This window comes from Zonotrichia albicollis, chromosome 6 (assembly GCF_047830755.1).
Source record: "Zonotrichia albicollis isolate bZonAlb1 chromosome 6, bZonAlb1.hap1, whole genome shotgun sequence".
Lineage (NCBI taxonomy): Eukaryota > Metazoa > Chordata > Aves > Passeriformes > Passerellidae > Zonotrichia > Zonotrichia albicollis.
Window position 1 is genome coordinate 38,873,654 of NC_133824.1, and position 27,600 is coordinate 38,901,253.

The window sequence follows — 27,600 nt, forward strand, 5'->3', positions numbered from 1 at the left end:
AGCAACGTGTAGCCACATTTCTCTTCACAGAGAAAAGCAAGGCACAATTCTTCCCAAGAATATTTCTGGGTTTCACATTCTCTGAACCTCAGAGAAAGGAAAAACAATTATTATCATCTACTGTACCTGTGTTTGTGCAAAAGTAGAATACAATATGAAGATTGTTTACCCAAAGTGGGGGGGTTTTGCTTCCTTGGCCTATCAGGGCCAAGTGTGCGTGTGTGTCAGGACTGGTGGCTGAGTCACAGGATGCTGTGCAGTGTGTGCAGAGTTGAGTGCTTGGCAGATTCAGTTTAGATGTAATATAGTGTAATATAGTAAAAAATAATATAGTATAATAAAATAATTAGCCTTCTGATAAGATGGAGTCCTCCTCATCATTCCACTCCCCTCACTGGGGACAAAAATATCTACTATAGCAACAAGCTTCTTTCACTTTACAGTGGGCACAAATGCCCACACGCAATTCTAAGGACATAAGTAAATTTAGCTTACAGTAAAGGTTTCTGGCTCTTAGTTTTAAACCACAGAATTATTTTTCCTAATTTTATCATGCTATCTTCTAATGGCTGGAGTACAACAACATAGTAAAGAACAGCATCCTTATTATTTTGTCAATATTTAACTGCCTAAATATTGCCTGTAGCAAATTTGCTATTTAAAAACACCATGGCAGATGGAGAAGAGCATATTTCACAATAATATGCTCACCATTTAAAACGTATATCACAACTGTCCAGTTTTTTAAAGCAGATTCACTGGGATATACACACTCACCCACAGCCAATGCCATTGTACAAGCGAACCTGGGAACCAATAATTTGCCTAATAAACAAAAGACAGCTTTCCCTCATTTCAAAAGAAATATGAATGTGTTATACATAAGAACAATTTTAACATCTTTTTTTATTTATCATCACAAGGTAAATTTGGATAAGCTGAAATACGATCCATAATTTTACTTTGTAAGATGCTCTATCTACCTTACATGAATTAACTAGTCTTACACTTTCAGCTAACAGCTCAATTTCACCTTCCATTCCTAAAGGGAGGGAGGGACAGATATACCATGGAAGAGACATGTACCAGAATATTCCAGAGGAAACTTAATAGAATAAAACTTTTCAAAACTCCTGAAATATTTAGACATCTATAATACAGAAATAACTTCTGATTCCAGGCCCAATTGTAACTTAGTTCTATCACTGCCATGATTTTACCATCTGACCCAGCAGTACAAGTTAAGAAGAAATAGCTTAGCAGTTTCTTCAGTAAAGAGGAGAGGTGGACAAAAGGTCAAGCTGTTCAGTCCTACAAAACTAATGGGTATATTGCTTTACTTGAAACATTAGTATCTCCCCAAAATCCCATGAACTATGAACAAAATAGATTAAATCAGGATACAGAATCCTGGCATACAGGGAGGTAATAGAAATCCTGAGAAAATTACAGCACGAAGAGAAATGTTGTAAAAGCTTTGCTGCTTCAAGAGTAAAAGTGTTCCTGGCACAAGCTTTTTGCTAACTTCTATAATACAAAATCATGAGTCACAGTTGGCCCAAACCTTAAACTGCTGCTTATAAAGACACTGTCATGATAATTCAGAGAAAAAGTTCACCTCTAACTGTTTCTAAGTACCACATTTTATGTGGTATTTACAGAATGGCAGGCAGCCAATGAAATCCTCAGTAGAACTCTACTATCCTCACATAGCTTGCTAGTCATCTTATTTTCTATCTCTGAACATCACAATGTATTGTAAAATTAGTTTCTCCCTTGCTTCAGCTGGCAATTTACTATATCAATCTTCTTAAATGTTTAAAATTAACATAAAAGTCCTTATTCAGATTACTTTAAATAAAAGATAAGCACACACAGCATTGTTTCAAAATAACAGAGTTATTCACATATCTATTTTCAATGGCTACATTTGGAACAAAAGCAGCTTGAAGGCAAAATATATTCAAAAATTACACAGAGCCAGGTGAATTATTAGAGATTGTATCTTCCCTCTTCCAACACTATAAAAAAAAGGACAAAATGACATTATCACAAGAAATTTAGCAGGGAGGGGCTCAATAAAGAATTCTGATTTATTAAACACAAGTGACACCATTGCCACCTGACAGTCTTTGATTTATATTGCTTTTAATTCACAGCTAGCAATGAAGTTTATCCATTCCCTTTTGGCCCAGGTCATAATGGACATAGATTTTAGATGACATGGAATAAAAAACACTGTCACACTGCTGTGCAACCTCCCATGAGAAGGCAAAACAAAACTGCAACTGAAATTTAATGTCCCAATGATTAAGAGAGATTCTGTAGAACAGATAGCTAAAGGCAGAAAAAGTACATTGGAAGTCAGAAGCTCGTGAGATTGAGAGGCTTGCTGACCTACTGCAGGTCTCAATAGGGCTCAAAGATCTCTCAGAAAGACTAACCCATTTCTTCAGCTTCAGAGTATACTGCAAATATTATTTACCCAAGACATACACTTGTGAGGTGAAGAGGAAATACTGTCAGGTCACAGTATCAACAGAGGACATGCTGGAACAAGGTGATCACTAGAAAAACAGGGAAGCAGCACCAGATGGTTATGTTCTGACAGGATTTTAATACAGTGGAAAGTTAGAATGACTGCATCTCTGCATCTTAACAATTCAGACACCTGATTCTTGACAGCCAGAGGACAGAAAACATCGCCAGAAGCACTACAGGTGATTTGAAGAATCACAAACAGAACACCTTAATTTCCAGCTTAGGATTTCATAAAAATTATGTCACAATGAAATATACTCAGGAATGCAGCTTCCCTGCAGCTAACCAAACCGTACTTGGTTGATTAAAGCACCAGAAAGTGCTGTAATCTCTGTGATTGACTCATTGCATTAATAAGTAATAGTTGTGACTGAGCTTATTTAAGAAAGAAATTGTTGCTACAAATATAAATTGTAGTTCTTACTGCAACAACACCCAAGGACAAGCTACATTGTGCTGCTCTAAGAGAGAAATTGTTTTAATTTAATTTAATCTTGAGCTATATCTATATAGATATATATGTTTATGCAAGGATATACATATATACCTATTACTTCTTATTGTCTGTATGGAGGAAACAGGATATTACACGGAAAGGCTGTACATCTTTGCAAGTATACCTTCTACCTTCTACCTTTATATTACATTCTGCAATAAAAAACCACTGCCAAATAATATGCTATGCAAATAGGAGTTCTATTGTAAGTTATTTCATGAATTTCTGGACTGAAAAAAATATGTAAAGAATGAAATCCACCTATGTTCAGCATCTCTTTCCATCACATAATTCCTATCCTAAAGAAAAACATGAACTCGAGAGCAGCATAGATTTCTGCATTCTGCATGCAATTCTTTACACTTTGCTAATAATCAATTAAGATGCATAATACACTGACATCAAACAACTTTAGAATACACAGTTTGCCACTGAATCTTTCAATTCTCCATCTCTCTTCTTAAAGAGGATCAGATTCCAATGAATATGTTTCAACAAGAAATGGTGCACCTTACTGTGTGCCAAGGAGCACTGACATGCTGGAGACATGTAATAAATTTCATATGCAAAAACTTTAGCAGAAGTCTACAACAAAGAAGCTGACACACACCAGACTGCACTTAAATGAACAGACTTTGAATTAATTTTAATTTTAGTACTTCAGCTCAGTTTCACTACCACTACATCATATGGACAGTGCCTTAAAGGTGAAATGCATCAATCCTTCAGCACTTTTTACAGGTCAAAAGACTTCCTTACAAATGGCCTGACACCAAGTAGCAGAAAGCTTATTTTACACTAAAACCCCCTTTTTTTCTGCTCTTTATATCAGAAGTTTTGCCTATTTTGAAGCTATTTTATTTTGAGCCTATTCTACCTTTACATTATTACATGACATATACAACTGCGGATGCTTAGACCTATATTTCTGGAAAAATAAACATAGCCACTGACCAATGGGTAACATAGCAAAGGGAAAATTGATGTGTTTTATGCATAAACTAAAAGCCTCTTAAAGACTTTGTCCAGAAACTCTTGCTTCTGGTAAATACCTGGAAAACTACAATCTCATGATCTGTCAGTGAAGAATATGTTAACAGAACCATACTATGCACCAGTGTCTTACTAGGTAAATAGCCTCTTCAGTAAAACTTAAAAAACTTTTTAAAAAAAGTAAAACTTATAAAGCCTAAAGTTTTATACATTACTCTTGGCTAGGGCATTTTTTGCCAATAATTAAAAAGCAACATGAATTAATATAGTCAGAAGAATCTACAAAAAGTAAATGCCATCCTAGTGCACAGTGTTTTTCAAGTGGAAACTTAATTTCAAAAGCTGAAGTTCAGAAAAAAAACAAGAACCTTTTATTCTGCTAGATAGTGCTACACTCCATTTGCAAAAGGAGCTGTAAATATTACAGCGAAGCTACATAATTTTGATGAGCTTGTGTAATGAAGTCTGTAAATCAACAATGCTTTGATTATTGAGTATTCTTCCTGCCTAACCATCACCATCAATTTTTCAGAAGTCATTCTGGAGTACTTGCTTAATACCTTTCACCATACACAATGGTGAAAGGTATTTATTTTCCCCTTTCCTGTTATTCAGTCTGATTCAGAGATCAGCACTGAAAGATTGCTGTTGGAAACCATTATCAAATTTCAAAGTAACAAGTAACAACTTCAGGAGCTGAGAGAGAGAATCATTAGGACAACTGCAGGAACCCCCAAAATGATGCAGAGCATAAGACAATACTGCAGAACATTTTTAACACAAAGATGGCAACCTGCATGTATAAGCATGAATAGAGGAAAGAGGGAAAACTACACAAACCATTTTTGCATATGAGTTCTGACAGGATAACTGTGCCATCTATCTGCATTTCTGTACAGGGAAGAAAGTTACAGGTCTTACTCTAACTGGTGAGCTACTATTGCATGTGCAGATTTATCACTTTTGCCGTTTCTGTTTTGCTAACTCATCCATATTTCTAAATAAGACTACTTGTGAATTTCTAATTTTTGTGAGAATATATCATACAGAAGCACTTACAATCCAGAGAAGTCATACCTGCTGCCAAGGATTGGCTCCCCAGAAGTTCCCAAAGCAGAATAGTCCATGCCATAGAAATTCAGTCCTAAAAGTATTTTATTCCTCCATTTTGAATCAGGATCCAGTACTTCAACACAAGCTCGTACCCAGGGAAGGGGGGAATTTGGACCAGGTCTGTCAAGTTAGCAAAAAATCAAACAGACTGTTAGAAAAAGTACATGTTCACACTCAGCCTTCTCTTTTTGACCAGTGTAATTGTAAAAAGAAAATTTTGGCACGCAAAAATCAGTGAAGATGAACCTATAATTCTATCAATGTTAAATGCACATTCTTCTGTAGCTTGAAGTCCTGATATACAAAACATGATTGCCCCACTCTTGACTTTTTGATTCAATTCTAAGGTGAAGAGACACACAATTCCTTCCTAGAGGTAAGAAAATGTTTCCCCCTAGCACATTGCTACTGGGTCTTGCACAATGCATATGCCACAATTCAAAATTCTGTATGACTTCAGTTTTTTTCCTCAATGTTTTTGCAGCAATCTGGCAAAACATACTGGAACAGAATTGACCATTTACTTGCAGAAAGAACTATAAAATTAGTGACTATTAAGCAAAATTGTGTAACACTTATTTATGGGGAAAAACCTACAAAGTACCAAACAAAAACCTACAGGAAAAAAAAGAGCATAGCCTTAATACACAGAGTAATTGAGTTGTCATGTACATAACATTAGGATATTGTGCTCATTCCATTCCTACCTCACTGGAGAGGAGAGCAGGGTCTGGCTCAAACATTGACATGACAAAAGGCACTCTCTAGCATGGTAACAGGAAGAGGATATCCCAGTCTTACAAATATCAACATCTGCTACTCCCTACTAATCATCTGCCTCAAAGCCTTCATGATACCTGTGCCATTAAAACTCAACATGCTAATACAACAGAGCAAAGTTGCTGGGAACTGTGCTCATATTTAAAGGCAAATGAAGTATCAATTGTTTTAAACGAATTTGTTTGACAATGTTATTATTAGTAGATTATTAATGTACCTATCCTGCAGAACTGTGCTAAATAACTCAAAGAGAGTTATTTAGCCTGGAAAAGAGTAAATTATCCTTTTAAAAGAATGCCTTTTTAGCTGAAGTACAAAGTCTTTCATAATATCCAAAGTCCAGATACACATTGCTGTTAAAAATGTACTTAGTTTTGAGCTTCTGGACAAATTGTCTATTTTAATTACTAACCCAGAACTTTAGTATCATACAAGAACAAAGCACTACCCACTTTACTAGAAGTGGTAAATCTGTGGATTTACCAGACCTCAGTAGGAATTAGCTCCTTCAATGCTCTTTCTGGTGTCAGATGGAATCTTACCGATGTGGCGCTGAATAGTCATACGTCATGAGACTGAAGCTGTCTACTGCCGAGGCCAACTGATCAAATTCTCTCTTCGTGAACATTCCTGGCTGGTTGGCCCTTCCAAAACAAAGCAAAACAGAAACAGGAAGAGATAAATAACAACAATGACCAGGCTTATTCTCTTGTTTAGGTTTCATACCATCTGATCACATAAGAAAAATCTTTCATTCTGAGGTGGCCAAAAAAATTAAAATATTAATTTCAGCGCCATTTTTGTAATAAACATCTAAGAAAAAAAAAATTCAATGCTATGTAGGTGGCCAGTGGGAAGAATCATACTTCCACAGCATACTTACCAAATAAACATTTCCAGCATGGTTACAATAATGATTATAAGTGCTGTGGACTAATCAAATTGCCTTAGGTAGCAATCAATTGAACTCTAAAAGGTTTTACAAAACATTTAATTGCTTGGGCTGTTGAACTGGTTTTGACACTTAAAACACTAAGGCATACTTAAATAAATGGGGGGGGTGCAGCTGTTAATAGAAAAATATAAACCAAAGGTAATTTTTTTATTGACATCAAAAAGAACAATTTCAGTTTATACCATACTTAAGAAAGAAAAACTCTTTTCTTCAGACAAAAACAGGTCAATTTCTTTCTTTGGGCAGGGGAGAAGATAGAAGAAATCCATTCTATCACCTTTTCTAGACAAAAGTCTAGTTATGCCTTCAGCACATCTTGGTATGAAATATGGAAAACCATTCTTCCCCTTTTATCTTGCTTACTCTTGATTTACAAAATATAAATCTGGATTAATATCTACCTTATCTTCCTGGGTGAAGGGGTGTGCATTTTGTCTGTTTTGGACTCAGAGAGGCTATTGCCTTCCTTCCATCATTCAAGATGGAAACAATTAGTTCACACAAGTTGCCTGAAAACATTGAATCTGTTTCAAAGAGAATTTGTAATTTCAACATAGCAGCACAAACAGCACAGCAGGCAACACAAGGCAACCTTAATCACATTGCAAAGATGGGACTGGACTAAAATGGAGAAGCTACTGCCAGAAGAACCCTGTCCTCAACCAGAGGGCTCTGAAGCATGTTAACATGAGACAAACAGGTAGAGAAGTAGGATATTGTCCTAGATAATCTGGGATATAGGGGGACATTGCAAAAAAGAGAGAGAAGGGGAAAAAATGTACTTTAACAGCTAAAAACTCTGCGGTACACCTCTGCCATTTAAGAGACAAACTTATAGCATTGTACAAGATTCCTCTAGAGAGCAGAGGAGAGAGACTGGAGAATCCAGACTTTCACAATACTACCAGAAACTGCTACTTGAGCATGAAATTATAAACCAAACCTTGTATAAGCAAGATATGCTATTAAAACCACTCACGTTCCATCTTAAATGAAAAAACCAAAAAAGATGCTCAGTGACAGATGCAAGTAATAAACAGAAAAATCACATATTTTGACCTTTATCCTTTTTGGATCAGCATGCAAATTCTACATCCAACAATATGTGCTGCATGGGTCACCAGAGCATAACAGTGTTCCTTCATCAGTTCACAAGGACACTTTGTGTTCTACTGCATAAGGAAAGAGGTGAACAAAATGCAGGTTACAAACTAGGGCAGATTAAATCACATAACACGCCTGTCAGATTTTCAGAACTAATGATATACTGGTCACAGGAAGGAGAAATCTCATTCTTTTCCATCAAGGGTTGTAACAAATTTTTAAAAATCTTCACTTCTGGAACCTACTGGTGAACCTCAGGCTTTCTTATAGTCATCTACTTGTGATGTACTGCAATTGCAAACTACAGTTGTTCTACAAGAATTAAATAATAAATACATCTTTGAAACAATGTTATGGCAACTTGGATGTCTGTGGGCAAAGCAATTTCCCAATGCAAATTCCAGCAAAACCCATTTTCAGTAAATTGATTATGATTACACCTGAAGGGAAAAACATAAAAAGTAATTATAATGTATATTAGATATTAGGGCAAGTTGGATTGCTTTATAGATTTAGCCAGGTAGTACTTTAATGAAATTTGCATGTGTAACTTAAAAAGAAACCCACAGGTTAAAGTGGATATTGCCATCATTTTCTCCAAAGCAATTTTGTAACTCAACTACTTTGGTTACAAGGGAATGTCATCTGAATGGCAAGGGCACAAATTTCCAACTTGGAACAAACCCAGCAGCAATGAATATACTTTGTCCATTAACATATAGTGTTAAAACAGTAGCACTCCAAAAAAACAAGCACCACTCACCAGTTCAATGAATAGTCAACTCTGCTCTAGTCAAGCACTTTGGGAAACTCCACTGGAACAAAACCAGGACTATTTGACTCACGCCTTTAGAATTGTCCTGAGTCAAGAAAAGTGGTACTCAAGAATAAAACCCAAATATTTTTTCAACAGCTATTATACTTCAAACTGGAGGTTTTTCAATCATTCTGATTTTTATGTAAACTTAATTCAAGGGCAGGCATGTTCTACTGACTACTTGGTTGAGAAATCAAGCAGGGAAAGTCAGGAGACTTGGCACAGAATATGCAAAGTCCATGCAAGTAATACTTTCCATTTGATTAATACTTTAAAAAGTCAAACAGTAATACTTTACTTTTGACTACGTCAAAAGCTTGTCATTCTTCTAAACTTTTAAGACCATTTCCAAAATAGTCAGTGAAGTGGCAGAAGCTTCATCATCATTTATTAGCTCTATACAATATATAGAGAATCACAGAATGATCAAATATGCTGAGTTGGAAGGGACCCACAAGGATCATCAAGTCCAACTCCTGGCCCTGCACAAGACAGCCCTGATAATCTCCCCATATACCTAGAGCATTGTACAAACATGTCTTGAACTCTTATCCTAAGGTTCCAACCTAAACCTCCATAAAAAAAATAAAAAAAAAAGAGCTTGTACTTACAGTTACCCTTGTTTGCTTAAACACTCAAGCCTAAATCCCCCTGTCCTGAAGAGAATTTGGCATAACTTACCCAGTTTGCTGAATATTTCTAGTCTGCTAAACTGGAGCAGATTCCACTTTCACTTGGGATTATTTTTTTAACATGGCTTGTTTAATTTAAAACTTTATGAAGAAGATTAAGAGACATTGCAGAAGGAGAGACAAGTGTAACAATTGAGTTTTCTCTGCAAATCTGCTCTTAAAACTTCTACTGGTCTAGAGCAAGCCAGGGCTCCTCTCAGCCTGTTTGGAAAACCAGACCCTAACTCTTGTCCCAAGATCCTGAAACCCTCCCGCACCTGGGAGAAGGATAATGATGTAGGAGGGGAGAAGAAAGAATGAAGACAGGATGGAGAAAGGGTGGCACAGCTGGTACTCCCAGCCCCTCAATCCCCAGCCCTGGAGCTCCAGCCCCCCGGATCATCCCATGCCAGCACTCACTCCCTGGGGCAGCACTGTTCCCTGGGGCAGGGGCACTGGGGAGGCCACACGAGTGATGGGCCTGATGACATTGCCCTGACCCTACAGGAGCACAGGGCATTGGGATGAAACCAGATTCACCTATGGATATCCTCAAAGGGTTGAAATTCCCTGGCATTCCTGATAGTACCAACTATAGCTATTTAGCACCCATGGAGGTTTTCAGTAATCTGGATTGAACAAAATACATGAATGTGAATTATAATCAACTGAAAAACTGAACTATATAAGTTGAATCTACAACCAAGCCTGCTACTCAGTGCATACCCTAATGAAACAGACACTGGGAAGAAAGGAAAGACAAGAGGACAAGACTGATTTTTCTGGGATTGTTGAAAACCATTGCCTTACACTATTAACAAGAACCATTTTTTTTTTAATCTGAGGTAATTGAGGATTTTTTATTATTAAATAGGCCTCAAACTCACTCAGGCCTCATAGTCACAGGTTTGGTTTGCATTATTGTAGAGAAAGCACTGGAGTTTTTAGGTCCTTTCAAATCAGTTTCAATGTGGCAGTGCAATATTATGTCTCAACCTATGCAACCAGGCATTATATTGTATTTTTATGTCTTCTTTATCCAATATGCTTTCCATGTTTTGATGAAAGAGCTTCTCTGGCAAAGATAAATGCTCTGGTGAAAAGTAGATGCAAAGCTAGGAAGTATTCAGACTTGAGTCATCACTCAAACTACTTTTCTGATTGACAATTCAGGATCCAAAAATTCATCTTACACTCATGGTCTACTTTCAGTACAGGGTATATGGTTTATTTTTTTTTTTGGCATGTATATTTCAGGCAGGGGAAATATCTAAGCAAGACTACACCAATGCAAAGTATGAAGTGCATAAATAAATTTCCATAAGAAAAGACATGAAAAGTGTGACAGGTATCAGTTCTGTCACTTAAAGAGTGACTTGAAAATCCTCAGACACTGGTAATGATATAAAATTCCACAGTAAAAGGAAAATCAAACTGTAGCCTCTATCTTATACAATCAATATTTTAAACTAACAATTTGTGGTCAATGTGTTTTCCTTGCTATTAAAAAGGAAAAGCACCTCTCAAAGAAATTAAGCTTTATTTTTGTTCTTTCTTGTTTGAAACAACTGTTAATAAGGAATTATATTTATCCCATATACTTCAATTTTCTGTTTTCTAGAAAAATCTGTAGGATTCTATTTCTAAAATACCAGCCAAATGTAAACACTCGCTTAAATTTCTTGGACCAATAAAATTTTCTAATGGATACAATATCTGTTCTTTATGGTATTTTAAAGTATTTATTAAAATTTATAAGAAATATGGACTTAGCCCTGTAAAAATACATATCTGGAATTAATCTAAAAAGTGTCTGCCACTACAGTTCAACATTTAAAGGATAAAGCACCATACATCAGGAATTCAGAGAGGTGACTTTCTACAAAATCTCTACAAAAATTTCTACAAGTAGAAACTATCAGTGCTGGGAAATTATTAACACTAAGGATAGGAAACAGAGCATGAGACTGCTGGGTGTGCAGAAAGGGGGTGGAGGAACAAAAGGACATTGCAAAGAGAAAATGAGAGTTTTCCTTTCCAGTTAATTTCTGTTTTAACCTTAAGTGGACATTTTTTATGCTGTTAGGTATTTTCCTTTTAACAAACAGTAAAGAAGCTGCCTTACATAACATCCACAGAAATCCTTCCCATTAAAAGCCTCAGGAATACAACATAATCTTTACAAGTTCTCCTTTCAAGTAAGGGAGCAATGGCAACCTGGCAGAACTTACAGAACGATGATTCCCCTGAGAGCATAAGTCTTATTTGCACACATTCCTGAGAATCTGTCAACACTTCCCAATGGCACACTGCCACGTGTATATACAAAATCCCTATTATTGGGACAACATCACAGATCTAGAAGAAACCACCTGTTTTCCTTGGTATTTCCATATACACAGCCTAGAATTCCACAGTCTTTTTTTAGTACTCTATCTTTTAATGCCTAAAATAACTCCAGGGGGGTTTGTTTCACAGCCTAGAATGTTTATTACCTGCATCTTCCAAATTACATACAGTTATATGTCTCAAAATTCCCAGTAACGCTTTACTGATAAGTATTTTTGTAAGGTTTTGAGTTTGTAGTTTTTCATATTGAAAGATTGGAAAAAAATACTTCAACAATGAAAGCTGCTTTCATTTACTTTCAAATGAATCTACATTCTCAATTACTTCTTGTCTCACTACAATGACTCTCAAAATGAAATAAGGAGAAAAAAAGTCTTTTAACTGACTGCTATTCCCTGCAAGTTCAAACTGCATTCTTGTAGGGTTACCTCACCTTCACCCTCCTTTTTAAAAGAGAGGTTTCCTGTCTCCTCATCTTTGCATAGCCTTCATAATGGAAAACTGATTGATTTTCTGTTTCCACTATGATTCTATTTCAGAAGTCAGCCTCTCAGTAATGACTTAATTTTCTTGTCATGTATAATTTTCTGTAGAGCAACTGTTTGCAAAGCTTTCTTCATCTTGAGATATTATTGGTTTTCATAGCTCGTTGCAGGTAGGAGCACTACAAGATAATGCTACTGCATTTGATGAACACAGACCACTGAATTCAGTTCATGCAAAATCACTGAATAAAAATTCACTGTTTCTTCCTGCATGAAGTCTGTTCTAAAATAGAAGAAAGAGCTAAATGACTACTCTGTTCATCACACAATTATAGGCATTGATAATGAAACAGTCAAATGCGTAACCAAGTTCAATCTGAAACCATTTCCTTTTCCGAAAAAATCCTCAACAGTTTTGTAACTATACCCTTTCTCATTTCAGGTTTTTCAAAACTCTCAGAATGACAGCTCACTGCACTAATTTTTCACTATCAGTACTTAGAAAACAATTCTATGTGAATCCCTGTTTCCATGGATGTTTTGCAACTACATTTCTGGTGTCCTATAGATGTTCCACTTACAATGCCCTCTTACAGCTGGGTCTAGGGGAAAAAAAAAGATTTTTTATCTTCATCTGTCCAGGTACATATTTTCATGAAGTAACAGGAACCTGACTATTAAAATTCTATGCCTATCTCAATTTGGCTTGAAACTGGTCAAATGCCAAAGAAGCTTTAGCAGAGAGATGAAAAATGTAAGAGAGAAAGCTTACAGACACCTTGTCACCTCAGAAATCAGGCTAAAAACAGAATTAAGGTGTGTCTACAACAGCACTGTATGAAACAGCCAAGTCAGCAACAGGATCTTGAAACAATACTGCTCTTCAAAGTCATGAACAATAATTACAGATGTAATCTCTGCTGTCAAAAGAACATGACCATATTGAATGTTTAACCAACAAAAAAGAGATCCTCAGGTAGACAAAAGCAGATTTCCACATAGTGGGGGATAAATTCCATGCAGCTGAATGCAGACTGTAAAAAGCACAGCATGTTCTCCGTCTCTGACCTCTCTCCCTCAGTAAGCACATCCTCCAAGACAAAAGATCAAGGCTTTTGCAGAGATGCATGTTACTCAGGCATTTCAGAAAATGCACATGCTTACTGTAAACTCAAGTACCTTCACTATTCTCTGAAATACAGATTATTTTTTTTTCTCTAATTCCCTTCTAAGGACAAAATGTTGCAAGACGTGAAGCATGATACAAACACAGTATCTGATCTTGTGGCATACAAACCCAGATCAATACGACAAATCATGGACTGTGCATTTCAAACCCAAAAATGTCCATTGAACCACAATGTTAAGGTCAGTCCATTTCAGGAGAAACAAATAACACAAATGCCAAGTTAGTATAAACTTCTCCTCCCAACTTTTTAATGTATTTACAATCTCTGTACAAAATTCTTATTCCTCTTAAAACAGAATTAAAAATCAAACTGAAAAGGAATAACACAGGTTATTCCATAAAACCAGTGTGATTCTCTCTGGTCACATACACTCTTCCAGTCATGGTTATTCATCTGGTTCTACTCAGAGAACACTCTGCCAGTTTCCCATACTAAAGTGCTGGAACAGATAAGGGCAGAAACAAAAGCAGGAGGGTCCCTCCCCTCCCATTTAAAGCCCATCTTAACATCTCCAAATCTCATTTTGCTTACATAGTATGAAAGGACATCTTATTGTTAGTAAGTCAGAGAAACATCATCCCAAGAGACAAAAATTAGAAAAGAATGAGCAAATGAGAAAGGAGAATTTTAATGGAAACACAAGAGTTTAGCAGTTCATTTGATAATGATTCTAATGATAATTGCTTTAGCAAACCTGGGCTAGACATTAGGGAGAACCTTCTAAGGGTGTAGGTAGTCTGGGAGTTTTGACATCCATTCATATGTAGCTTTTAAGAGTTTGCTAGACAAACTTCTAGTAAAATTAATGTAGTCATAGTTTATTTTGACTTTTAAAAAAATTATTTGCACCTTCCAATACTACTACTTGCACTCTACTACTATTCTGAATACTATTATTCTGAATAGTAGCTTAAATTCAGAAGTAAAAACCTGCAGCCCTACCTGTGCACTGTCTTTTTCTGGTGTACCTATTTCAGCAATGCTGACACTCAGGTGCCTTCAGAGCAAAAGGGCTCTTTTCTGCCTTCAGAGCAAAAGGTCCCTTGTCCACAGAAAAGATCATAATTCAAAATAAACAATATCTCTACTGAAGACCACAAATCACATTACTGAATGTGTTCAAATTTTCTCAGTGGCAAAAATCTCTTTACCAAATTCTCAGATAAGGAAGATTAATGTAGGTATTTTAAAACTAACAAAACCTAGACAGCTCGACAAGCAAGAAAAGTGTAACTGAGTGCTACAGATTCACAACAGAAGCCCTGGGAGTTGTTCCTTCATACAATCCTAGTGCTTCATATCACTGGGGGACTGTGAATTTTAACAGACTGAAAGTGAAAACTTGCTATATTTTTATCAGGAAGCAGAATGGTATCTCTGTACCTAATGAATTTTTGCAGAACATTAAGGGCTGGCACTCTTCTTTAATACACACATCACATCCCAGCCATTGTCTTTGCAGTCCTTGCTCTCCAAACAGGGAGAAGCACAGATCTGTTCTTGCCATGGAGTAGCCTACACCATTTTCATGAAGCCAAACTAATTACCTGTGGCCCATCTGGTTTAAACCAGTAACAGAAGTCAAGAAGGGGAAACATGCCAAGCAATATATGCCCTGAAAACAAAGCATGAAATCTCAGCAGACAGCTAGGGACAAATAAGCCTGAAAACTGCTGTCCTCAGAGCTGAGGCATGCTGTCAGACCAGTCACTTAAAATTCTTAAGTTACAGTGTAACTTTAAAAATACAGTGTATCTAAAACTCTGAAGTCAACATAAGAAATACACATCTGACAAAACCAGATAATCTGACTACCAAATGAGAAAAAATTTAATTTTGACACTTGTTGTATTTACCAGTTCCATTTCTGGGAAAGTCAACTCAGCTCCTTTCATGCTTCTTCCATTACATTGCTTCAGTCTCTTCATAGGAGCCATTTAATAAAGACTATGCACAAATGAACATCCACTGTGTCACCATTTGCTTCTCCTAATTTCCAAACTATTCAAGTGCCTTTCATGCCAGGGCTGAGTGCCCAGGCAAGCCATGCTCCAACAGCAGAGCATCACGCAAAACAAGCTTGCACTCTGGAACATACGAGCCTCATTTAAAAACTCTAACGCACCAAATGTAGCCTTAATTCCTCCTTGCATAAAATGCTCACCATTTTTCTTCTCTTTGTTTTTTGGAAAGTTTTCCAACTTAATACCGAAACTTATGTAGTAATTGCTCTACACCAGCTGGCTCAGAATTGGTAGAGCTACAAATGACAGATATGCAGAGGAATACATTCCACCCTTTCTCCTCTTTGGCTGCTCTTAGCTGACCTACAGATTATTCCAATGATTCTCCCCAGTGGGAATTCAAAACCAGATGCATGCACTCACTTCAGAAGATGTCAGTAGAGTCAGACCTTCATTGCATTGATTTTATATTGTAAGGTATAATCTTCAAAAGAGGCTGCTCTAAGAATAGATTTGTTCCTCTTGAGTCCTTTCTGAATCTATGCGAAATGCATGGAACATCTCATGGCTGCAGTCAGAGCCATGCTGTACTGAGCTGGCAGCCCAACAAAGAGTAGCAAAACCAGGGAAGTCATCAGCAAGGGAAACAGATGTAGTTTAGAGCAATTAACATGCATCCAGCTTTACTGTCACCAACAGAATTCACTTTAAAAAGAGAAGTGACTGACAGACCTATACTTTGAGCCTTTATACGGGGAAAAAACATGAGCCCAGTAGCATGACTGAGTAGGATTTAATAGCATTACCATAATTTGAAGACATTATTAAACTTGCTCCAGTAACTGATACTCAGTAATCAGTAATAATTTCCTACTGAGTCTTCTGTTCCCCTCAGTATAAATTCATATCTCAAGCTATATCTTGTGATCCAAATCAAACATATTATACAGGTTCTCTAACATGCAATAAAAATGACTACACCAGTCAGTTAGCCTAGACAGCCCTCTAAAGAGACATTTCTGTGCCTTCTTGAGTGCTGAATTTTATGCAGAGGGCCCAATTACAAAATTTCTTGATATGTAACTGTACTCCCCATATTCCTGACAGTCCCTTTTTTTTTTTTAGGATACTCACAGGAAGATGGACAACTATGGGAACAATAGAGGGCAAAGTATTATTACCAACTAGGCACAACAAATATGAAACTGTGCATATTTAACTTTCAAATTTTCCCTCCAATCCCATTTTCTGTATACTGATTGTCCAGTGCAGAGCATATATGATACATACTTAGTAACTCTACAATAAATTAACACCATTTTTAGAATTGCTGGCTTTTCTGTGAGATCATTTGACAAACTGGAAAGAAAAGTCAGAAAGGTTATACATGTGGAAAAATTCATCAACAGTATTAGTGATTCCAACAAAATAAGATTATTATGACCAGGTTTCTTATAAATATTGTAACCTTTCATAATTATAGGTGTATGTATTGGGAAAGCAAAATCCTACTTAATAAACAGTATTCTACAAATTTGGTTGGTTTTGTAATATACTGTTATTTGACATAATCTGGTAATTGGAAACTTCATCTGGAACAAGCAATATGTTTCCTGCTGGTTTAATCCAGCATTATTTACTTACCAAAATTTCAACATTTTACATTCTGTCCCACATAGTCCTTCCTGAGAATGATGCTAAAAGTAAGTGACAGCTCCCATTTCACTCCAAAACAGACACATGTTAGAAGCTGCTTATAATTTCATTGAATTTGTTTACCATACATTATCATAAAAACTACCCTGCTGTTTACTTGTATATTCTACATCAGAACTGGTACTTGCCAGAAATACTTCTAAGGGAGACAGTGTGTATATATACACTGGAATAGCAAACCAACAAACACATCATTCTGCATACACAAAGTTATGGCAAGGCAATTGAATCTGCAGCAACTTCTAAAGATGACAGATTACTGATAATGTAATTACAAGTATCTGTTCACAATCAGTTTCTAGAAGACCAAAGCACCTATTTTCTTTATGCAAACCACTGGTCAATTGTGGCATGCATTAGGCTGAGGAAGTGTGAGGTCGATGAGCAGTTATTCATTATCTGCTCTTCCTACTTTTCAGTGAAATATGTAAGTATATTTATAGGAAAGGCAGAAAAGAGCATGACAGCACTAAGAGAAGGGACAATATGTCTACCCTCCTGCCAATCTTTCCAAGAGGCAGAGTAGCAAAACTAAGCTGGTATCAACTGCTACTGGATAGGAGTAATGAAGACTGCATAGATTCTGGTAATTTTCATTGCACAGCAGCTCTACAAAGAAAAGGCTAAAGTACTTAAGACAGTACTTCACATCCACAATGTTTTTTGCAGCAAGAATAAAGAATAAACTGAGTAGCTAAAATGTTAATTTTGAAGAAGTGGCAGTTGATGCTTGAACATACTGATAATACATACCTATAGAAGTTTTAAGCAACAGAAAGAGAAGCTGTAGATTTTTTTTTTCCTCACATATGCAAATATGAAATCCAAAGCTGGGGATGTTTGCTGTATTTTGATGAGACAAGAACATACATTATGTTCAAGTACTTGAAGATAGAGAGTGGTTTGGGTTCCTGTAGCTTTAAAATTAAAGCAGCTGCACTACAGCTGTGCATTCCAAGAAGTCAATAAAGACAGAATTTTTTTCTAGAAGCTGTGAGGTTAAGTGTACCTTTTATCAGGAAGAAACATGTTTGGTTTTAATTTAAATACTGCTTTGATATATGCTGTCAGAAACCAGTCAGGAGATAACAAATTATTCTAGCTAAACTGTGTGCAATTTGCCAATAGCAGCATTTTTTGAGAATGTCACGAGGACAGTGACAGCTCCAGTGGTTTGTTTACAAAGTGCTTCACTCTCACTAATAATCCCCAACACTGTGTCCCACAAGGCTGAATGAAACCATCTTGCTCACTGACCTCTGCTTTGTACTGGCAGGCATGTTATTAAAACACAGCTAAGAACAGCAGCTATTTTGCATACAATTACTTAAATCAAAGATCAAGGTTTGACATATCTGGTTATTATTATGCTAGACTTGACAAAATTACTGAAAGTATAAAGCTACTTTGTGTTACCTGAGGCTTCTTAAACAATTGAAACAATCTCTTTCTAACACTGTCTTCCATGCATTTTAATTATGGTTGATACATACAAAGCTCCATAGTTTTAGAGATTTTTCAGGAGATTTTTGATATTTTTTTCTCAGAAATGCAGCAGTAGCTACATCTGTAACTCTAAAACTCTCAATAGTGACAAAGTGGGGAAGGTGGGAAATGACAGAGAAGATGCAACTGCTGCAACAGGCAGGAATTTGTCACCATTGCCCCTATCCCTTAAGTCACATGTTCAATCAGGTGGAAAGATGACAGGGAATCCTTTGTGTCATGTGCCCTGTTTGCCTAAAAGGTTTCTACCAGGGAAGGTAGGATGTGATTCCTGTAATCCATTTCTCTCTTGGGCTCCTGGATACTCTTCAATCAATTCACCTCCTTGTGGATTCCCTGAGGGCTTTCCAGTTCAGGAAACCCCCTGAGCAGCACTGGAGTGCCCCACCACAGATCATGCTGGCAGGGCAGCCTCTCACCTCAGCACCTGAGTTTACTTGTTTACTTCACAGTTTACTTTCTCTCTTTTATGGGTTCCGTACAAAATTAAGAGATAAGGAATCATCTGCTATTCAAGGAGTAGCTACTGTCTTGTAGCCTGAAGAGAAGTGTGTTAAAAAGATATCCATCACACAGGCCAAACTGCCTAGTGCATATCCTAACCATCAAAATGTCAATAAAGAGTATAGTGTTATATCATGAAGTGACACAACCAATGCCATTTTCACTTCTACTTTGCCCAAAGCATTGTACTTCAGGGGATGATAAAAGCCCAAGGAAAGCAATCACTAACAACCTAAATATAGGGTTATTTAACACTGTGTTTAAAGAAATTAACAGCTTTTAATGAGTGTATACTGAGACTTAACGTATTTATATCACACGTGTAAAGTCTGTAATAAACTACAAATGCCATATTTATATCACATGTCTAAAGTCTGTAGTAAACTACAAATGCCAGGAAGGCAATGGTTATGCAGCCATGAATAGATTGAGAACCTCTGTGAAGAAAACACCATATCTACAGCTTCCAGGTACTTTTTGTCTTTGTTCTTTCTCACAAGACAGCAAGAAACAGAAAAATTACTGATGCTTCCTCCAATGATAGCTTATGTATATAAACCTTATTTTCTTTACTCATTATTTTCTTGATAATATTTGGGAAACACAGTGGAAAAAATGGTTGCTGAACCTGGACAAAACATGCAATAATCTAGTCAGATAAAATTCAATTTACTTGCACACAGAAAAGAGTTACTACACAAAGTCTCACTTTTTGTTTTGAGAATACATTCATAACATTATAAAGAATTTAAGTACAGAGAAACAAAATAACTGACCCAATGACTTATGAGAACAGGTGCAACCAAATTTCAAGGTGCATTTGCCATATTTATTTTTCCCCCCAACATAGTTATGCAAGTGCATATTTAGGTATAAAGGTAGTGCACTCCAGCACAGATATTCTATTTGGAAAGAGGTTTGTGAAATCAGTATAAAAACATTCATACATCTTTACCCAGTATAAAACACTGAACTTCATATACTTAAGGCAGGAATTTAATCAAGCCCAGGATTAGTAGGACCAATGGAGCTACTCACCATGAGAATGGACAGAATATGCCCAGCTACCCACTGACCTTATTGAAAATGATACCTATAGTTTATCCATGCATGTTAAAAGCAGTAAAATTCCAACTTTTTGAGACATTCTGTTGAAAGACAGAGTGGAAGTCTTCACCAACTCATCTGCTCTAGCAACCACTTAAACACCACTGGAATCCTTGCACGTCTCTTCAGACATCTGTAACTGCAAGACTCCAATCCACAAGGGAGAATTACATATACACACTTCATAAAGAATAGCTTTGGCTCCTGCTGTTCCTCTCTCTTGCAAATCATTAACATTTGCAGGAAAATCATGCAATTCCTACACATCAGATGGATGAAAACACTATCTCAATCTCAGTTTTCTATCATGGGAGCTCTACATGCATTCTCTGTGACAGTAAAGCTTGCTAGAGAGATTCCTGCCTCCTAATCAACAACCAAACACATTCCCACGTCTTGATTACCCTTGATTATGCCAGCTCAACTGCCTCTGGTTAATGTTGTGAAAAGCTATAAAATGTGTGGATTTAATAAGAGTGAAACTTTCTTTTAGACCAGAACATTTTACAAACAAACCAAAATCCAAAGGCACCACTGGAACCTTCAGTTACTAAAGCAAGGTTCAGTAGAGGACTGGTCTCACTTAGTTTTTGTTGCAGAAGTTGAATTTGAGAAGTTAAACAGATGATCCAACATGTTTTCTTCCTGCATCCCACACTTGATCTCATGTGCAGTGCTGCATTTTCCAGATGGGTTTTCCCTATGCAAACTGGTATTTTTAGCTCTTAAGTGTCTCCTTTCAGATAGCGTTAGCTGAGAGACTGCTTTGATCTTAATGCATATCAAAAGAGTCTAAATTACAAATTCCTAAATAAACTGCTTACATTTGACTATGCTCTCTTTAAATTTTAATCAGGGTAGAACACAAAAGGGACAATGCTTCAGCTCCTAACATCCCAGTTGGGTAGGATATTCCACATACTGCTCATGTCTCCTCTATCAGTCTATTGCCAGCTGCTGAACTCTGTTCTATTATTTCATTCTTGATGGTACTTATTTCCATGCTTTTTGCTGTATTTTTGATTAACAGTCTACAGTGATTCCAAAAACTGAAGAATATAAGATGCATTAAAACACACTTTCAACCATGTGGAAATGTTAAAACCCAAAGTGAATTTCAAGACACGAGATATTTAATACACAGTAGGAAGTGATTTTCAGTTCAGGCCTTGTATCCTATAAATCAAATATTTTCAAGTACAGCTGCTATCCAAAAATTCAAGTAAGGTTGAAAGAAAATTTCAGAATTCTGATTATTGATATCATTAAATCAAATATATTTCTAAGCTTTAAAGTATACATGGCCATTGTGAGTGTTTTAGGATGTTTCTGTAAGATATGAATCTATTTGCAAAAACCTATTTACTCAAAAACTTTGTGTTTTTTTTTCTAGTTAGTGCAATTAGAACACACACATAGAAGACAGAGATAGGTGGCTTATGTAAGATTATTGATTGAAAATAATGTGAATAATGAATCCTCCTGGGCCATAAGGTCTATGAATAAATCCCAAAAACTTTAGGAATGCATAAAAAATATATATATAATTGGTTTAGAGGAATGAGACTCTCTTTTAGATAAACTGCAGCTGTTATTTCTCACAGTTCCTCTACAAACAGGCCATTTAGGAACAGGCATGTAAAACTTATTTCAGATTAAAAATTGCACTTTAGACAAGCATCTCTTTCCAGATCTAATAGTGCATCCCTAAATCCCAGTTCAGAAAGGTTTCAGAACTGTGATCTCACTATTGTGCCAATATTCAGGACAGCAGGAGGTACCAATGACAACACAAGATTCAAACTTCAGTGTGGTGTTCAACAGAGAAATAGTCCTGAAAGATAGTTATCTTAAAAATACAAATTCTGGTCCAGGCAAAATGTGTTTAAGAATACAGAGGTTTTGCAGAGGCTCCAACTCTTGTTTAGGAACTTAGAAAAAACAGACTGTAGAGCCCCACATGACTTACAGAAACAAAGCAGAGTTAGGTCCCTCTGGCTGACCTTGGTAAGGTCAGTAGGTATCACAATGAACAGGAATGTTGAGGTTTATGCTATTCTCCACTTTCTTCCTACCACCAAAACACAAATGCACTTCAAATGTGAACACTGTTTATAGCAATTACTTAAATTCTACCAGAGCATGCATTAGCATTTTAAAAAGCATCTGTGTGATGCAGTGACTGATGAGGCATTTTAGAAAAATGTTTTGAAATGTTCTCTTTTTCTTTACCTGTAATAAAATAAAACTAATAGCAACAGAAAATTACTTTTTAAAGTAACTATCAATTGAGATGAGATGTAGGACATAAGAGGGCAGCATGAAGGACTGGAATAAATGACAGCCAGGAGATAAGAAATAATAATTTTGCATTATTTTTGATTCAATCATATCAGAAGAAACTCAAAGTACTTGATAGCACACTGAAAAGTCATGTGATGCAAAGGCATACCAACACACAATTTTCCAGAGAAATCTGCAAAACTTTAGAGGATTAATGATCCAGAACCAAGGTCAAAGCATAGGTGCTTGAGGGATATGAAGGAATCTCCCCAAAATGCAGCTAGGCCTTCAATCCTTTAAGTAAAGGACTCTGCACAGGTAATATTTTACAGAACTGCCTACTTTACCAATTTACATGGAATTTATTGTTTTCTTCTACCACAGTCTTCAACACATTGTTTCTCTCTCTCTGTCTCTCTCTCTATCAAAACTGCATGGCCAGCCCCACACAGGAAGCAAAAGGATTTTTACATTAAACGCATATAAATCAGTTATATCATGCAACAGAGGAAAACACAAATAAACAAGAAGTACCCTCAGAAGTACCCACAGAAAATAAACTGCAATCAGATTTCAGACAGCTATTAAAGAACCAAATCAGGTAGATATTGTTCTGGGCTTACAGTGTTAAGATGGTAGGAAGTACCTATATTCAGGAATTTGTTTGGATGGGGTTACATTACTAACCTACAGAAGTAGTGACACCACAGTTATAAGGCAGATGCTAACTGACCTCAGCACATGGACAACCTTTTAGTCACCTGCTACAGGAACACTGAATCTTTTCAGCCAGATGCATTTAAGCCTGCACAGATAGCTGTAAGCAGAAATGCTTTATTTCCCCAACATGCTATAGGACCTCCTCGTAAAACTCAACAAAAACTTGAGGTCATTGCAGAGAGAAGTCCAGCCACAGAAGCAACACTTACCAGACTGCTCAGACATTAAATTTTCTCAGCCTTTTAGGCACTTTGAAAATGAATGTACACTGAAAGATGTGACAGCCTACAAGAAGTTTAGGAGGCTGTACAACACTGTCCTGAAACTGTGCTGTTGAACAGTCATAATCTGTACTGGTTGTGAGCCTATCCATACTGCTGTACAGCCCAATGCAAGAAAAATAAGAAATTGTCATACTTTTCATTAGCTGTCTACTGACTCTCATTTGAAAAAGTACTTAAAAATGCTTCTCTGTTTGACTTACATTACTGAGTTTTTATATGCAGGCAATAGGGTTGCTGAACATCTCAAAGGAAGAAAGGAAACTTGGGGGAAAAAAATAATCTTTCATTGCCAACTATGCAATGGTTAGCCAACTGTGCACTTGGCATCTGGAAAAGCCAAACACATCCTGGGCTGCATCAAGGGAAGTGTGGCCAGCAGGTCAAGGAAGGGAATTCTGCCCTTCTACTCTGTTCTCATGACACCCCAGCTGGATTGTGGGGGAGAACAAGGTCCAGCATAGAACTTCTCCTTGTGGGTTCCTCTATCACATCAAAAATTAAGAGGTATGTATGAGAGCACATAGTTACCAAGACTATTCAGTGCAATATGCATGGAGAAAGGACTACCAATCAAACCCAAATAATGTCTTCTGCTTTTAAACTGCATAGCTGTAAACAAAGCTTTGAACTTACTGTTTATCAGACAAGAAAGTATTTCACACCTGGAAACTGCCATCTAAAGAGGAATACTCACCCTGCTGCAACTGCAGGAGGGATGACCAGTATGAATTTAAGTTGTGCTTCATGCAGAGCTTCAGAAAGGTGAGTGAGCAAGTGAATCAACTCCCTGAAATAGAAATATACTATTAGAGGGAAAGGCAGGAAAACTACTGCTATATATTGACAAGAACAAGTAACAGTACTAATAATTGAAAAGATGCAGCTGGCAAGAGAGACAAACACAATTTGTTGCAAATTATCATAGCAGAAAAAAACAATTAGGAAGACTTGATTAGGTTTACTATCTTTAAGGACTATGAACACTGCACTGCTTGAGACAGTCTTAGTTTTATGGGAACTGGTGATCACCTTGGGGTTCTAAGTGTTTCTTAGCTTTATTTTATTTTTCTAACATTGTTAGCATATTAAACAAGCCAGCATACTTTATCAAAGCAGCATACTTTATAACTTCTTGAGGTCATTTTTGGTGAAAAAATTAGATCAATAGAAGAAGCAAATTTTGAAGAAAATAAAGTTGCCGCAGTGTTGCTGCACACAAGAATTTGTGAAGATACTTTCACAGCAGAACATGCACTCTTCAAAGGGATATTTCTGAGGCCTGTGTTTAGAAACATTTCTTCTACTGGTTCTTTTCCTGTATAAGTAATCCTTTTGTTTCTCCATACTTCACTGTTCCACTGAAACAAAATACACATTTGACAATGTCATATCTGGAAATAGCATCTTCTGTCTACATAATTTAAATAAAGACTTCCACAAAGGCTGATATTCATATCCATATTCTCGGTATTTCAATAGTAAAATAAACTTTAAAATTCTTATGCAAACTGGTTTTAGCACTTCTAATTGGAAGGTTGATGTCAATAGAAAACCCTCTAATCTGCAGAAACTAAGTTTAATGTCATCTTAAGAGGAATCCAAGAATACCCCAAATTTGCACTACAAACATGGCCCTTCTGAAAGCCTTTCTTAAGTCATTTGATTTTTCAGAACAAAGTTAACTTTCCTATTTTTCACCTGGCCATAAGGGCCCACAAACACAGTCAGATGATATTAGTACAGAACTCTAGATCTGTTTAGGACTACACTTAAACCAGAACCAAACAGAAAGCAACTTCACCAGCACATTCCAGGAGGCTGAAAGTGCTTAAGCAGGCAAGGCAGAATACACAAAAGCCACCATCCCAGCTGTTTGCCCCACTTAAACTGCATCAGACCTGAACTCTCAGAAACAACATCTTGGTACTGTCATGCCTTTCAAGGCAGTATAATCCTAGAGATATTCTCCTGAAGCTATTGCTCTTCTATATAATTGTCCATCACAGTGATTATGCTTGAAACACTATCCAAAGGTAACCAAGTATTTCCATTTTCCCAAAAAAGATTTGATGCCTGATGAAAACTTCCTAGGACCTACAAAAAGTCATTACTCTCAAAATCCAGGCAAACAAACAAAGCATGTTTTATCACCTTTCCAATACCAGCAATATTTTGTGCTTACAATTTGAGAGCTGCCTGTGCTGAACAGCCCTTAACAATGAGCTATCACAATGCCACCTGTATTTCTCTTCTAGGGGAAGACAAGGGATTACAGGAATAAGCTTTTGGTCTGTCTGCAGCATGTACTTCTGCCATTCTTGCTTTGGGAAAGCAACAGTTTTCCCCCTGTTACTTTACCATATGCATTCCACATTAGGAGTGTCACTATTAAGACAAATCAATTATAGCAAAGAAGAATCCTTTTTCACAGGAACCACATTAAAAAATTACAACACTAAGCTAAACAGACATTTATTGAAACAAACCTACACATCTATCACAACTCCCACATGACATAATCTTATCAAAAACCATAATCAGTATTAAAACTAGGTAAGCAAGCCTTCCCACTGATTTGTATCTCGTGGCTTAGTGACCTTTTTAACTAATTATGCCTGAACTACAGTATAACTCAACTTTTATTAGATGTCAGAGATGCTATGTATAAAATAAATTTGACCAAAGAATCAATTCCTCTCGCCTTGAGATTATTCTACAGCGTTCATCAGTGGGGATCTCTCTTCTCTGCCTGGCTGCCTTTGTTAACTGCAGGAGCTTTGAGAACTCTACTCCATGCAAAACATTTGCTGACTTTAACTCTTCAGAATATGAAGGGACAAAAAAACCTAGCATAGGTACAGAACAAGATAACTTTTCCATTTAGAAACAAGGTTAACATCCTTACTCCCATTCTGCACAGGCAAAAAGTGAGCCACAAAGGCAGTGACATACCCACAAAAACACTGACTGCACAAAGAAGGTCTTATTTTGAAATATATAAGTGTAGAACCATAACCAACAACTGTAAACACAGGACAGAGATTTGTGGTCTGGAAAAGGGGTGGGAATGCAGATTGAATGCATTGTTGAATGCAGTGGAAATGCATTATTGGTGCTCTCATGACTCTGAAACAGGCTACATCTAAATAGCCACTTCCTACCCTCCCCCCACAAATTTCAATCAGTATTGATCTGGCTGAAAAATAATTACCTTCAACTTGAAGGAGGTGAAGAAGAAAAAGGACGGCTGGAAAACTGCAGATTTTTGCTCAAGAAATTCAAATTAGTATCCATTTGCTAACCTGTCAAGCCAGGGTTCTGGGTCCTGAAAACTTTCTGGCAAATCAGGCAGGATTAATGGCTAAAGACTGAATCTAGGCTCACTTCCATGTGTGGCCAAGACAGATGATGTAAATCAAATGTGCACTTCTCCCTCTCCTCCAAAGAGCAATAGCAGAACATTCATTTATTGTGCCATAAATTAAAACTTTACTGTGTCCCAACAGTGTTTTCCAGTGTTTTAAATGCAATATTCTCCAATGTTACCATTGGCAATTTTGAAAGAAAAGCTACTGACGTTTTAAACATTATAATGAAGTACAGAAAAACAGGAATAAAATCAATCTTTCCAAAAAAGCTTCATTAAATATTTACCAGACACTTCACTGTAGTCAAGTTTAACTTCAGAGTAGCTACTGAAATATTGGCAGCTTTAAGATTCTATCTTGAGCTAACTAAGGTCTACTTCATTCATGCTATTTCAGGCCTTCTCTTATCACTACTATTTGGTAGGTCAATTTTCCAAGTGTTTATGATTTCAAAGTACCTTGTCCCCTATAAAGCTTTCATCACCCATAGTTTGTGGCAAGTTTATTTTTTCAAAAATCACCTTTTCCAACACTGCTGGTGTACTGTGTTTTGAACACCTTGTAGAACAGTTAACTTCAGTGCACAAGAGTGGGAAGTCAATGCATTTTAAAGGCCTTGCAGAAGATAGGAAAGGTTTTCATATCCTTCCCTTC

The 27,600-nt window shown here is 36.7% G+C and overlaps 1 protein-coding gene across 3 annotated transcripts in view; it reads right to left on the bottom strand.

The window, feature by feature from the left end:
- The window catches only part of CHID1 (chitinase domain containing 1), a 119,631-nt gene that overhangs the window by 76,338 nt on the left and 15,693 nt on the right, over nt 1-27,600 (bottom strand). For all 3 annotated transcript variants that reach the window (XM_074543276.1, XM_074543278.1, XM_074543279.1), the window contains exons 8-10: nt 24,273-24,365; nt 6,466-6,567; nt 5,108-5,263 (exon numbers count right to left, since the gene is read on the bottom strand). In XM_074543276.1, coding sequence (XP_074399377.1) covers nt 5,108-5,263; nt 6,466-6,567; nt 24,273-24,365 — 351 coding nt within the window. The remainder of the gene's footprint in view (nt 1-5,107; nt 5,264-6,465; nt 6,568-24,272; nt 24,366-27,600) is intronic.